Source organism: Miscanthus floridulus, chromosome 10 (assembly GCF_019320115.1).
Source record: "Miscanthus floridulus cultivar M001 chromosome 10, ASM1932011v1, whole genome shotgun sequence".
NCBI lineage: Eukaryota > Viridiplantae > Streptophyta > Magnoliopsida > Poales > Poaceae > Miscanthus > Miscanthus floridulus.
In genome coordinates this window covers 63399769-63412795 of record NC_089589.1, presented here as the reverse complement: position 1 = coordinate 63412795, position 13027 = coordinate 63399769, and the positions used below count along the sequence as shown (strand labels likewise).

At 48.7% G+C, this 13027-nt stretch overlaps 1 protein-coding gene across 1 annotated transcript; it reads left to right on the top strand.

Annotated features, from left to right (window-relative positions):
- Positions 1-567: 567 nt before the first annotated feature.
- Positions 568-3795, top strand: LOC136484787 (serine/threonine-protein kinase-like protein CCR4). Its single transcript, XM_066481744.1, has one exon. The coding sequence runs from the start codon at positions 768-770 to the stop codon at positions 3168-3170; it is 2403 nt and encodes an 800-aa protein (XP_066337841.1). The 5' UTR covers positions 568-767; the 3' UTR covers positions 3171-3795.
- The last annotated feature ends 9232 nt before the right edge of the window (positions 3796-13027 follow it).

Below are 13027 nucleotides of genomic sequence, written 5' to 3'. Positions count from 1 at the left end.
AAGTTGGCATGCGTGAGCAGCTCATCTGTCACTTCGCTTTTACAGTTAATCCCGGTGAGTAAGCCGGCACTGTCAGCAGTCCAAAACCGGATTAAACTTGGCGTGCACAGAGAACTAACTAATGCAGGTAAAGTTGCCCGGAACAGTAATCTGACGCCGACGAGGTTGCATCAGACTGGTAGTCGGTAGTTTTCCCTGAGCCAGATTCGCATCCACAGGAAGCAACCATGATCCTCTTGCCACATGCGTCGCCAGTGCCCGCCTGACAGCGCAATCTTAGAGCCGGCTGGGGCTGAAACGATGGTATATGATTATGGATTATTACTCCTAACTGATTTGGTGTGAGAGAAAAATATTATTCTGGTTAAAAATTTTCGATCGTTTACGACCGAACCAACACGCTGCTTGTCCTGCTCCTGACACTGCACCTGCCGGGAGACGTCAATTAGTTAAATTTTACCGACGCTAATCATCACCTTGGTCATCGTCCAACCCACTAACGAGCTAGCTAATCAGTCACCTCGACCCCCCTCCCCTTGACGGATGGAGATGGTCGAAGGGCGCAACTGCGCAAGCATGCCCGCCGCGGCAAAGGAGTGAGAGCACAGAGCAGTTGAGCTGAGTGCCAGAGCAGAGCACGCAGGCCACCAAATCCACCACCTGACGCGGCCACACCCGCTCACACCTGTCTCACGGCTCGGCTGCCTTACCATGTCCTCCCGCCTGCCGCTCCCCCTCCCCCTCCCCACACGCTGCCGCGCACTCCCATGCCGCCGCCGCGCCGGCTCCGGCTCCACCTCCATGCCGCCTTCTTCCTCTTCCTGCTGCCCGTCTTCTTCCTGCTGCTCGCGACGCGGGGGCCCGGCGCGGCGGCCTCCGCGCTCTCCACCTTCGCGCTGGCCAAGGCGGACGCCACCACCATAGTGTGCGCGCTGCTGCCGTCGGCGGCGTCGCCGCTGCTGGTCGACCTCAACTGCACGGCGGCCGGCGGCGACCACGCACGCCAGGAGACGTACCCGTCCTCGCACCCCTTCGCCGCGCTGGCCGGCGGGGAGGACTTCCTCTGCGCCGTGGGGCCCTCCGGCGAGCGCGCGGGCGACGTCGACATGCGCTGGTGGGACCTGTCCGCCGACGGCGGCAGCAGATCCAAGCGAGTCTACATGGGCCCGCCGCTCCGGGCGCTGTCCTCGGGGGCGTACCGCGTCTGCGGGGTGCTCGACAGCGGGGAGCTCCACTGCTGGCGCTGGCGCGGCCTCAACATCTCCCGGGACCTCCGGTTCGTCGCCGCCGCCGTCGGGGACGGCTTCCTGTGCGGCATCCTTAAAGGGACGCCGGCCTCCATCCGCTGCTTCGGCAACGACACGGCGGACCCGGCCGTCGCCGCCGCGCCGGCGGACGGGAGCTTCGACGTCGTGGCGGCGTGCGGCCACCACGCGTGCGCGCTGTCCACGACGGGGGCGCTCACGTGCTGGGGCCTCGACCCTCCCAGGGTCGACGCGGCGGCCACCGCGGGGTACGCGGCGCTGGCATTGGGGGAGGCCGGCGTCTGCGGCCTGCGCACCAATTTCACCATCCGCTGCTTCGGCGACGGCGTCGCCCACCCGCCGGCCGGCCTCGCGCACGCCCAGTTCCTCGACGTGCGCGCGCAGGGCAGGGCCTTCTGCGGCGTGCTCATGGCCAACTACTCCCTCGTCTGCTGGGGCGGCGCCGAGTTCAACGCCACCAACCGCCTCGTCTTCGGCGGCGTCATGCCGGGCCCCTGCGTGCCCATGTCCTCGTGCCAATGCGGCGTCTTGCCGGGCTCCGCCAACCTCTGCGACGCCGGCCGCTGCGTCTGCGTCGACTGCGCGTTCGAGCTCAACGTCGCCAGGCCCAGCGCGTCGCTCGTGCCCGGGAAGGGCGGCAGGAGCAGGAGGACCATGTGGATTGCCATCGCGGCGGCGGGTGGCGCTTTCCTCGTGTTCTTCGCGGCATTGCAGCTCGCGCTGGTCCTGTGGTGTCGCCGGCGCCGGCGCCGCCGCAGGAACGAACAGGATACCTCCGGTGGCGCGCAGCAGTGGCTGATGCCGCCGAGGCTCGGCTCCAGCAGGAGCAGGGGGCCGGGCAGCGTGGTGGAGCACTTCACGCTGGACATGCTCCACGCCGCGACGGACGGGTTCTCCGACGACAGCCGGATCGGGACCGGGAGCTTCGGGTCCGTGTACCGCGGCACCCTCCCCGACGGGCGCGAGGTCGCGATCAAGCGCGCCGAGGACTCAGCCAAGGCGTCGAGCTCGGCGGCGCGCCCGGCGCGGCGCCGCGACCGGGAGACGGCGTTCAACTCGGAGCTGACCGCGCTGGCGCGCGCCAACCACAAGAACATCGTGTGCCTGCTGGGCTGCTGCGCCGACTCCGGCGATCGCGTGCTGGTGTACGAGTTCATGGCCAACGGCACGCTGCACGACCAGCTGCACAGGCGCAGCCCCATGGCGGCGGCCGTGTCGTCGTGGCGTGGACGCCTCACCATCGCGCTGGGCGCGGCGCGGGGCATCGAGTACATGCACGTCTACGCCGTGCCGCCCATCATCCACCGCGACGTCAAGTCCGCCAACATCCTGCTCGACGACGCGTGGACCGCCAAGATCGCCGACTTCGGGCTGTCCTCCGTGCTGGACCCCAGCGCGGGCGCCTGCGGCGGCGACGGCGACGGCGCCGGTGTGCCGCAGGAGCCGCTCTACACGGGGGGCACGGTGGGGTACATGGACCCGGAGTACTACCGGCTGCAGCACCTGACGGACAAGAGCGACGTGTACAGCTTCGGCGTGGTGCTCCTGGAGCTCATGTCGGGGTGCCGCGTCGTGCAGCGCTACGCCGAGAGCGTGACGCCCAAGAACGTGGTGGAGTTCGCGGTGCCGCACATCCTCGCCGACGACGTCGCGCGCGCGCTGGACCCGCGCCTCCCCGCGCCCACGCCCGACGAGGCCGAGGCGCTGGCCTACGTGGGCTACCTCGCCGCCGACTGCGTGGGCCCCGTGGGGTGCGACCGCCCGTCCATGACAGAGGTCGTCGACGCCCTGGAGCGCGCCCTCGCGGCCTGCGGGGCCGCGCCGCTCTCCCGCGCCGGCACCGGCCGCCGCCCCGTGCTCTCCCGCTCCGGCACCGACCAGTTCGACCTCACCGACACCGACTAGCCGCCATTGCCGTCGTCTCAAACAAACTCTGCAGCTGCTGACGAAACGTAGCCATTCGCATTGCGTCATCGGCCACTTCCATGGACCATGGTGCGGGTGCTTGCCAACAGCAAGCCGCCGCACGCGCGTCGCCTTTCGGGACACCCCTGTCCCTGGGCCATGGTTTTCCGTTGAAAAAGGCGATCGAGCAGGAGCGGGATCAGAAGGCACTCGACGCCGACATCTCCGATGCCACCGCTGCTGCGTGATCAACGGTTTGATTTCTTGGTGAGGTAACCTTCGATTGACTTGCGAACAACCCCCACAGCGACAGGGCAGCGGATCAACACATGGCCCGTCCGTCCTGCAGGTGAAACGATTGACGAGACCAGCACAACGGAAAAAGATCATTCATTCTTTCTTTCTTTCTCCCCACTTTCTTCTTGCTTGCTGTATTCGTTGTATACCTATATCTTTGCTTTCGGCTTTTCCTTGTTGGAAGGTTTCCATATTCTTTTGACAATGTGCATAGATAGATCAGTGACAAAGATTGAGAAGAAAAGGATCACCATTTACATTTGCTTTCAATTTTCTAGTGGGGATTGTGGCATGTGTATTATTCATCGATTTTTTTTCATCCTGCTGCAACGACAACAACGGGAGCTATAAAAGAAATTGAAAAAAATTTTTGCTGAGACCAGCTCTGGTGGTTTGAGTGCTTTGATCTGGTTGTAATAGGTGCCGGCCGCACAGGATGCTGGGATATTTCAAGTGAATCAATCATTACATCGTGGAAAGATTTTAGTTTCTGAAGTTGACATTGTTCGTTATGTGCATTGCTGAGGTCAAAAGGATCAAAAGGGAAACTTTTTTTTCCTGCAGTGCTGCCTCATCTTTCTTCGCTTTTCTCCAAAACGTTTTCACTGGGGCAGATCTAAAGTTGTTAAGCTCCTTTTGTCAGCTAACTGCGTTGCATGCCTGCTGCATCCATCACCTTTTGGGCATGCACATGAAGGGCTGTAGCTTTTTGGAACATGGCATCAGGTAGGGAGTAGGTAGCACCGGTTTCCAATTCAGAACGAAGGATCCTTTGGTGTTCTTTTATAGCCCTCGCTCCTATAGAACAACTAGGGTTCTAGAGTCATGGGTGTGGAAGGTATGGTCGGATGGACCATCTTACATTCTTACTCTTAACTAGAGGCACTAATGGAGTCTCTACATATACTAATTATAATGAAACATGTCGTTACTATTTATAAGGTGCTCTAGAAAAAAAAAATCCTAAAAAAATCTCAGAGAAAAAAACACCCAACCATCAGCATAGTTGCTAGATTACAATTATCATCGACAATGATAACCATTAGGCATAAAATGTTTCTAAGGAATTGTCCACATTTGTCATTAAACATAATCTAAAGTAACCATGTAGATTGCATCAAATTACTCCTATATGTCATTGTAATAGATAATATAAGTAAAAATTTTAAATTTGCATATAAACTACCTACTCCACTGCTATAAAAAATAAATTATAACATTTCCTCAAATTTACTTTGAAATTCCCAGTGTATGCTCCTATAAAAATATTAAATAATCATAAAGTATGCATATATATGTTACTAAATTACCATTTTTAGGCTCTGTTTGTAACGTAGAAACTAAAATAGAGGTAGGGAAAAAACACATGAATATGATGTAGTATAAGTCAAAAAAAAAAACACATGAATCCGAATCAGAAGAATGTCTAAATTTTGCTGTTTGGATTATAGGAAGGAAGAAAGCAACGAAGATGTGTTCTAGATGTTTTATTTCCTGTAAAATGCACATGGCCTGTTGACTTACCAAAGGAATGGAAACCAGAGTTCCTCTGTTCTTAACGGTATGACATGAATCCTTTCCAAAAGGAACGGAAGACTCCAAAATTCCTAAGGAAAAAACTTTGTTCCAAACATGCACAAACTAGCTCTAAGTAAATCCAGAATCCATTATTTAACTTTTCAAGAAATAGGTAGTATAATAAAGCTGCTACTCAAGATAAAATTTTACACTGTGATCAGAAAATTGTAATATAGTTTAATTGTAATTGCCCTATTTTTAGAAAGAATACTAAGATATATACCTAATTCTTTGATATAGTAAAGTCAATAGCTAGAGCACCAACTAATAACACAATCTAGGATCTTGAATCATCTTTTAATAAGAAATACATTTAGTTCACAAGATACAAGGATGAACTTGAGTTATGCTTAGGTGGAGATCAAGCATTAACACCTAAAATGATGATCTAAGACAGAGTCATGAAGACCCAAGAAGATAAGGAAGAAACTCTATACATCAAGGAAGAGAAGGCCATACAAATAGACGCGAAGAAATACATTCAGAACAACACCATTGTGGTGCACCAGAGTTTTCCAATGGCACCGGAGCTCTCTGGTGGGTGCATTGGATTTTCCGGTGGAAGGAGTCTGAGGCAGAGTTGGAAGCAGCGCATGTCATACTTCCGGTGTGCACCGAAATGTATGCATCAAAACTCTACGGTGCAAAGCATCGGAGATTGCACCAAAGTTTAGGTGCAAACCAGAGAGCACCACATGCATCAGAACTATACAGTACGTGCAATGGAGGAAGCACCGGAGCTTCAGTTCTTAGAGCGTTGCACTTGCACCGTGCATAGGAATGGTCCGGTGGTGCACCGGAGCTACCATGAAAGAGGTGGGCTTCCAATAGCCAGCAATGACTAGTCCATATGGCAGCGCACCGGATTTCTTCGGCAAGGTCACCGGAGCTATCCAATGATCAATGTTTTTGTAGCCCGTGACCTTTTATGGCAAGTTTGGTTGGTTGATGGGGTACCATACCTGGCTACTCAGAGGGTGTTAGAGCTGGTCGAAGCTATAGTTGAGTTGAGGGTCATTCTTTTTTGCTCTAGCCACCACATGCACTTAAGAGAATATTAGATAATTAATAGAAGTGCTACAATTAGTGCTTAGGCTAGTTAGAGGCCATTTTAACGCTTACTTCAGGTTTGGACCTAGTGTTTTAGTGAGGTTTGTGCATATCTCATTGTTATTGGTGCTTGCGTGCACCTAGAGTTGTACACATGAGGGTTGTAACCTTGTGAGATCACATCAATCACGTTTGTGGTGTGGCACTAGTGTTGTACCAGAGAACAGAGGCCCTCGATGGTTTCGACGAAGCTCCCTATAGTGAAGATGGCAGGAGCGGTTCTAGACAGGCCACACGAAAACCCATTTGCACATGAGGAGGGCTCATGGGCTTGTAGTTATCCGACCAGGAGCTTGGCGTTTGCGGGGGCATCCTTGCGAGAGGCTCTAATGAGGATTAGAGGAAAACGTAGGCCTTTCTAATGGGACAAGGGGTTGTTCCTGATCTTTTGTTGAGTGTGGATAAACTCGATTTGGGGTGGATTCGACGTTGGCTGTCCGACTACAACGACCACAAGGTTGCTGCGCCTTAGCAACAGGTACATAGGCTCCGATTGTGATGTTCTTGTCGTGCCAAGAACACCATGAACCTGCAAGCAACCGAGAACAAGCAAGAACCAGATGAACAAGCAAATAACTCATGGATTTAAGCCAAAGGCTGAATCTGAATCACAAGTTGGGGTCTTGAAACAAGCAAATCGGGTGGTCTAGCCGACACACGTGTTTACAAGGAAGAAGCAGCAGCTATCTTGCATCTAAAAAACCCCACCCTCATTCAGATGGCTGCTGGTTCTATTTATAAGGAGGAGAACACAAAGGGGAGTGGGAAACCCTAATCTGGGTGTCCCTCAATGGGCTCTAGTCAGTACAAGGCCCAGGCCCAAGCTGTAGGTCTGTGCATCCTTTTGCTTGGTGCGCACAGCTTCAGTAGATTATGATAGTGGGGTTGGACCCATCTGAAAGAGGACGACGAGCTCTTTCCAACAAGTCAAAAATCAGCTTCATTGGATCTTGTATCAAGTAGTTATGGTATTTTTTATGGAGTGTTTCCTGCTGTCTCGAGATGAGCTGAGCGCCCCATTAATGATGATTCCCACTTGTTCGGCTGCTCCATCCTCATCATGGGGTCTAAACATGAGGCAATGGGGTCTTTACCAACATTCCTAAGAATAAGGCAATCATCACCATGATTTAGTAGCATCCAATTCTGAGACGAGTTTGTATGAACAGCGAGGAACGACTTTACCTGATAATTAAGTTATCGTGCTCGAGCTCTTGTCATCGGACCTTGTTGTGCAGCAGATGTAGTTGTATCAATGGAAAGGATGTCCTCATCATCCTCCCCTTCTTGCACTTGAGTCGTCCTCGACTCTAGTTCATCCTCTTCTCCCAAATATGGCTTCAAATATGCAATGTTAAATGTGGGGCTAACCCCAAAAGCTACAGGTAGCTCAAGTTTGTACGCATTATCATTAATCCTTTCTAACACTTTAAAAGGACCATCGGCTCTAGACAGCAATTTAGACTTTCGCAAATCAGGGAACCTATCTTTTCTCAAATGGAGCCAAACTAGATCACTAGGTTCAAAAATGACATGTTTCTTCCCTTTGCTACCAGCTAGTTTATACTTTGCATTCATGCACTCTATTTTCTCTTTAGTGGTTTCATGCAATTTTAAGATCAGTTCAGCACGTTGTTTAGCATCAAAGTTCACTCGCTCCGAGGTCGGAAGAGGTAACAAATCAATAGGAGCACATGGCACAAACCCATAAACAATCTCAAAAGGGCTTTTCTTAATGGTAGAATGCTGTGAACGATTATAAGCAAACTCAACATGAGGCAAGCACTCTTCCCACATTTTTATGTTCTTTTTCAAAACAGCCCTAAGTAAAGTAGATAATGTTCTATTGACAACCTCAGTTTGTCCATCAGTTTGGGGATGACAAGTAGTGGAAAATAAAAGCTTAGTCCCTAGCTTAGCCCATAAAATTCTCCAAAAATGACTAAATTTTTTTGCATCCCGATCAGAAACAATGGTATTAGGCATACCGTGCAATCGAACAATCTCACGAAAGAACAAATCATCAACATGTGTAGCATCATCGCTCTTATAACATGGTATGAAATGTGCCATTTTAGAAAATCTGTCCACAACAACAAACACATTATCCCTCCCTTTCTTTGTTCTAGGTAGTCCTAAAACAAAGTCCATTGAAATGTCTTCCCACGGTGCACTTGGAATAGGAAGAGGCATGTACAAACCATGAGGATTAAGGTGTGACTTAGCTTTCTGGCATGTTGTGCAGCGAGCAACGAACCTCTCCACGTCTCTCCTCATCTTGGGCCAAAAGAAATGACCAGAAGGATGTCCTCTGTCTTTTTCACACCAAAATATCCCATGAGTCCTCCTCCATGTGCTTCCTGCAACAATAACAAATGCACAGAGCAAGCTGGAATGCATAGCTTGTTAGCTCGAAATACAAACCGATCAGCAAGGACGAATTTGTTCTAAGTTTGTCCCTCTTTGCAATTCAGCAACACATCCTTGAAATCATCATCATGAGAATATTGTGCTTTAATTGTTTCTAATCCAAATATTTTGAAATGAAGTTTGGACAACATGGTATAATGCCTAGACAAAGCATCAGCAATGATGTTTTCTTTACCCTTCTTGTGTTTGATGACATAAGGGAAAGATTCAATGAACTCAACCCATTTAACATGCCTACGGTTCAGTTTTGCTTGGCTTCGAATGTGTTTCAATGACTCATGATCAGAATGCATAACGAATTCTTTGGGCCATAAATAATACTGCCAGGTTTCCAAGGTTCTAACTAAAGCAAGCAATTCCTTATCATAAGTAAAATAGTTTAGACTAGGTCCACTCAATTTTTCGCTAAAATATGCTATAGGTTTGCCATCTTGTAGCAGCACACCACCAAACCAATTCCACTAGCATCGCATTCAAGCTCAAATGTTTTATTGAAATCAGGAAGTTAGAGCAAGGGTGCATGAGTTAACTTATCTTTGAGCGTGTTGAAAGCATCTTGTTGGGCTGCAGCCCAAGTGAAGGTTGCACCCTTCTTGGTGAGTTCATGCAGCAGGGATGCAATGGTGCTGAAGTCCTTCACAAATCGACGGTAGAAACCAGCAAGTCCTAGAAAACTCTGCACTTGTGTGACCGTGCAGGGAACATGCCAGCTGTGTATGGCCTCAACCTTGGCTTGATCAACTTCGATTCCCTATGGTGTCACAACATATCCAAGAAAAGAGACTCGATCTATGCAAAAGGTGCACTTCTCAAGGTTGCCAAACAAGTGTGCATCCCGTAGAGCATTATAAACGGCACACAAATGATCAAGATGTTCCTCTAATGATCTACTATATATCAAGATGTCATCAAAGTATACCACCACGAATCTGCTAATAAAATCGCGTAAAACCTCATTCATTAATCTCATGAAAGTGCTAGGTGCATTAGTCAATCCAAAGGGCATGACTAGCCATTCATATAAACCAAACTTAGTTTTGAACGCTATTTTCCATTCATCTCCTAGCTTCATGCGAATCTGGTGGTAACCACTATGCAAATCAATTTTAGAGAACACAATTGAGCTACTCAATTCATCAAGCATATCATCTAACCTTGGAATAGGATGACGATATCTGATTGTGATGTTGTTTATCGCTCTACAATCAACACACATGCGCCATGATCCATCCTTCTTAGGAACTAAAAGCATGGGAACAGCACAAGGGCTAAGAGACTCACACACATAACCTTTGTTGAGCAATTCTTGTACTTGTCGCTGAATCTCTTTTGTCTCATCCGGGTTGGTCCTGTATGGTGCACGATTAGGCAAGGAAGCCCCAGGGATGAGGTCAATCTGGTGTTCTATCCCTCGAATTGGTGGCAGCCTCGGTGGTACCTCCTTTGGAAAAACATCGGCATACTCCTGCAAAAGATTAGTGACAACAGGAGGCAAAGAAATAGATGTATCTTCGAGTGAAAATAAAGTTTCTTTGCAAACGAAAGCATAGCAAATAGTAGTACTAGCATCAATCTCATCCAAATCAGATTTGGTGGCAAAGTAACAAGAGCCTTTCAGCTTGATCTCATTTTTATTATGATGAACAGATTTGCTAGACTTCTTCTTATGTTTCTCAAGTTCATTAGCAACAATCTGATTTTCACTAACAATAGCCTAATTCTTAAGTTTGCTAGCTCTAGCAAGTTCATATCTTAGAATAGCCTCAGGGGACATGGGGTGCAACACAATCTTCTTGTCATTATGCATAAAAGAGTATTGATTTGTTTTACCAAAGTACAAGGAATCTTTATCAAACTGCCATGGTCTACCTAACAACATAGAGCATGCTTGCATAGGCACAACATCACAGTCAATGGAATCATGATAAGAACCAATGGCAAACTATACCCTTACCAATCGTGTTACCTTCACCTTGCCGCTACTGTTAAGCCACTAAATGTAGTAAGGCTGCGGGTGTGGTTTTGTGCTCAACGAAAGCTTCTGCACCATTTCAGCACTTGCCAAGTTGTTGCAGCTTCCTCCATCTATGATCACACGGCAAGAGCGTTCCTTGATCACACACTTGGTTTGAAACAAAGTGTGGCGCTGATTTTGTTCAGCCCTCTCCATTTGGGCACTTAGCACCCGCTGCACCACGAGGCTCTCATAGTGCTCAGCAGCTTCAGCCCTAATGTGCTCTTTATCTTGTTGGAAATCATCTCCTTCCGCTACATTATTAGCAGCAAGCAAAGCATATGTTTCTTCATCAAAATCACTAGCAGAGGAGTACCCACCATCAGCTCGCACAACATCACACGTGTGCTTGGGCAGTCCTTGCGTACGTGGCCATATCCTTTGCAGCGTAGGCACTGAATATCCCTTGTTCTCCCCGTGGATACCACCGAGGATGAACTCTTGGCAGATGTAGCCGTTGCTCCTCTAGTTGGTTCACTTGGGCATGGTATAGAATTTGTTGTAGAGGAGCGTGGCTTGATGGTCGAGGAAGATTGTGGGGGTGCACGTGTTGACGGTGCAGCAGCATTAGAGGGTGTCCACGGGCTAGCATGACCTATAGGAATGTTAGCCCTCATGCTAGCCCGTCGTCCCTGCACTTCTCGTTCAACTTTACAAGCAAGGTGAAATAAACAATTGATAGAATTATATTCCTTATAAGCTAGAATGTCCTGAATCTTCCGGTTCAGCCCACCCATAAATCTAGCTATGGCACCATCCTCATTTTCCTCTGGCCCACAACGAAGCATACCCATTTGTAGCTCTTGATAGTACTCTTGTACATATTTGGATCCTTGCCTCAATTGTTGCAACCTATGTAAAAGATCACGGGCGTAATAAGAAGGAACAAATCTAGCCCGCATGACCCGTTTCAAAGCATCCCAAGTTGGTGTGTTATTTGGGTTCTTACGATGGTATTCAGACCACCAAACAGAGGCAAAGTCAGTAAACTCACTAGTTGCAGCCCTAACACATTTGTCCTCAGGGAAATCATGGCAAGTAAATTTCTGATCAACAGCTAATTCCCAACTAAGGTACATATCAGGATTATAACTTCCATCAAAAGCATGTATGGTGAATTTAATCTTGCCAAATGAGTCATCGTCATGTACCTCTTGCTGTGGTGGGTGAGGACCTATCTCATGGCGGCAGCGATGTTGTTCGATGCGTTGATGACCATTCACCTCCTCATCAAGCTCAGTGTCCGCTGCATATTCTTCTTAATCATGACCAGCAGCGCTGCCCATGTTGTTGCTGTTGTTGTGTTTGCGTCGTTCGAAACCATCACATCGATTATGTTCCATCCTCTCCAATCGCTCTAAGATACCTACAAGAGATGTATTAATAGAACCAAGAGTGCCTTCCAAGGAAGCCAATTTGGTGTTGGTCTCAATTTGAGTCGTCTCCAATTGATCAAGGCGCTCATTTGTGACATGAACGTCCTCATCAAGGTGTTCAGCATGGAGCCTCACTTTGCGTTCAAAGTGTTGCAGCAAGGCTTTCGATCGAGGTGATTGTGGAGGGGTCCTTTCACCTTCTCCTGCCATGGTTAGTATGCAGCAAGGGAATCACAAGAAAATATGTCCTACCAACTAACTGAATTAGGTGACAACAATTTTCATTCTCTCAGCATGTGCAACCGAGTTCTTACATGTCCTTACCTTGCTATGCATATGGTGTTGGCGACGGCAAGAACAACACAAGTAGTAGCAAGTAGAACCCTGTGACATTGTAGATAATTTGTGGAGCTGTAGGTGGCTTAAAAAATCAAGGTACAGCTGGAACCACATTAGTCAATGCAAGTTGAAAAAGTGTTCAAAGATAGTACCATGCTGGTCCTAGGCTAACCCGTGCTAGAGACGCGATCCTAGACACAAATGTTGTTACCGGACAGTAGCAAACAATGGAAATGATGAGAGTAAATAGCATCAACTTAACCCTTCTTTTTTTGTTTCTTTCTTTCCTCCTTTTCCTTTCTTTTTCTTTTCTATTTTCTGTTGTGTTTTCTTTTTCTTTTCTTTTCTTTTCGACAAGTAGCATAAACTGAACTTTTGAAATATGATTATAATAAGAATACAACAAGTAGCATAGACTTTCTTTTACTTGGGATAAGGATTGCAACAAGTAGTACAAATATGCAATTTGAACTCTCTTATTTTCAAAACTGAGAATACTCAGATTTGCACCAAAAGGGCAGGTGCATAAGGTAGTGTTTGTGTAAGCACGGCTAAATGTGATGGTGGTGAGGGTTTCAGCAAAAAGGTGGAGAGAGCAGCGGTGCTTTTGGTGGTGGTGGTGGTGGTATTGGTGGAGATTGCAACGGCTGAAGTGGGGGGAAAGGCAACAACAGATTGTGTGGTGACTGAAACATGACAAGAACTCAAAACTC

Excerpts from the sequence above, each read along its gene's own strand:
- LOC136484787 (XM_066481744.1), top strand. The coding sequence starts at position 768 with ATGCCGCCGCCGCGCCGGCTCCGGCTCCACCTCCATGCCGCCTTCTTC.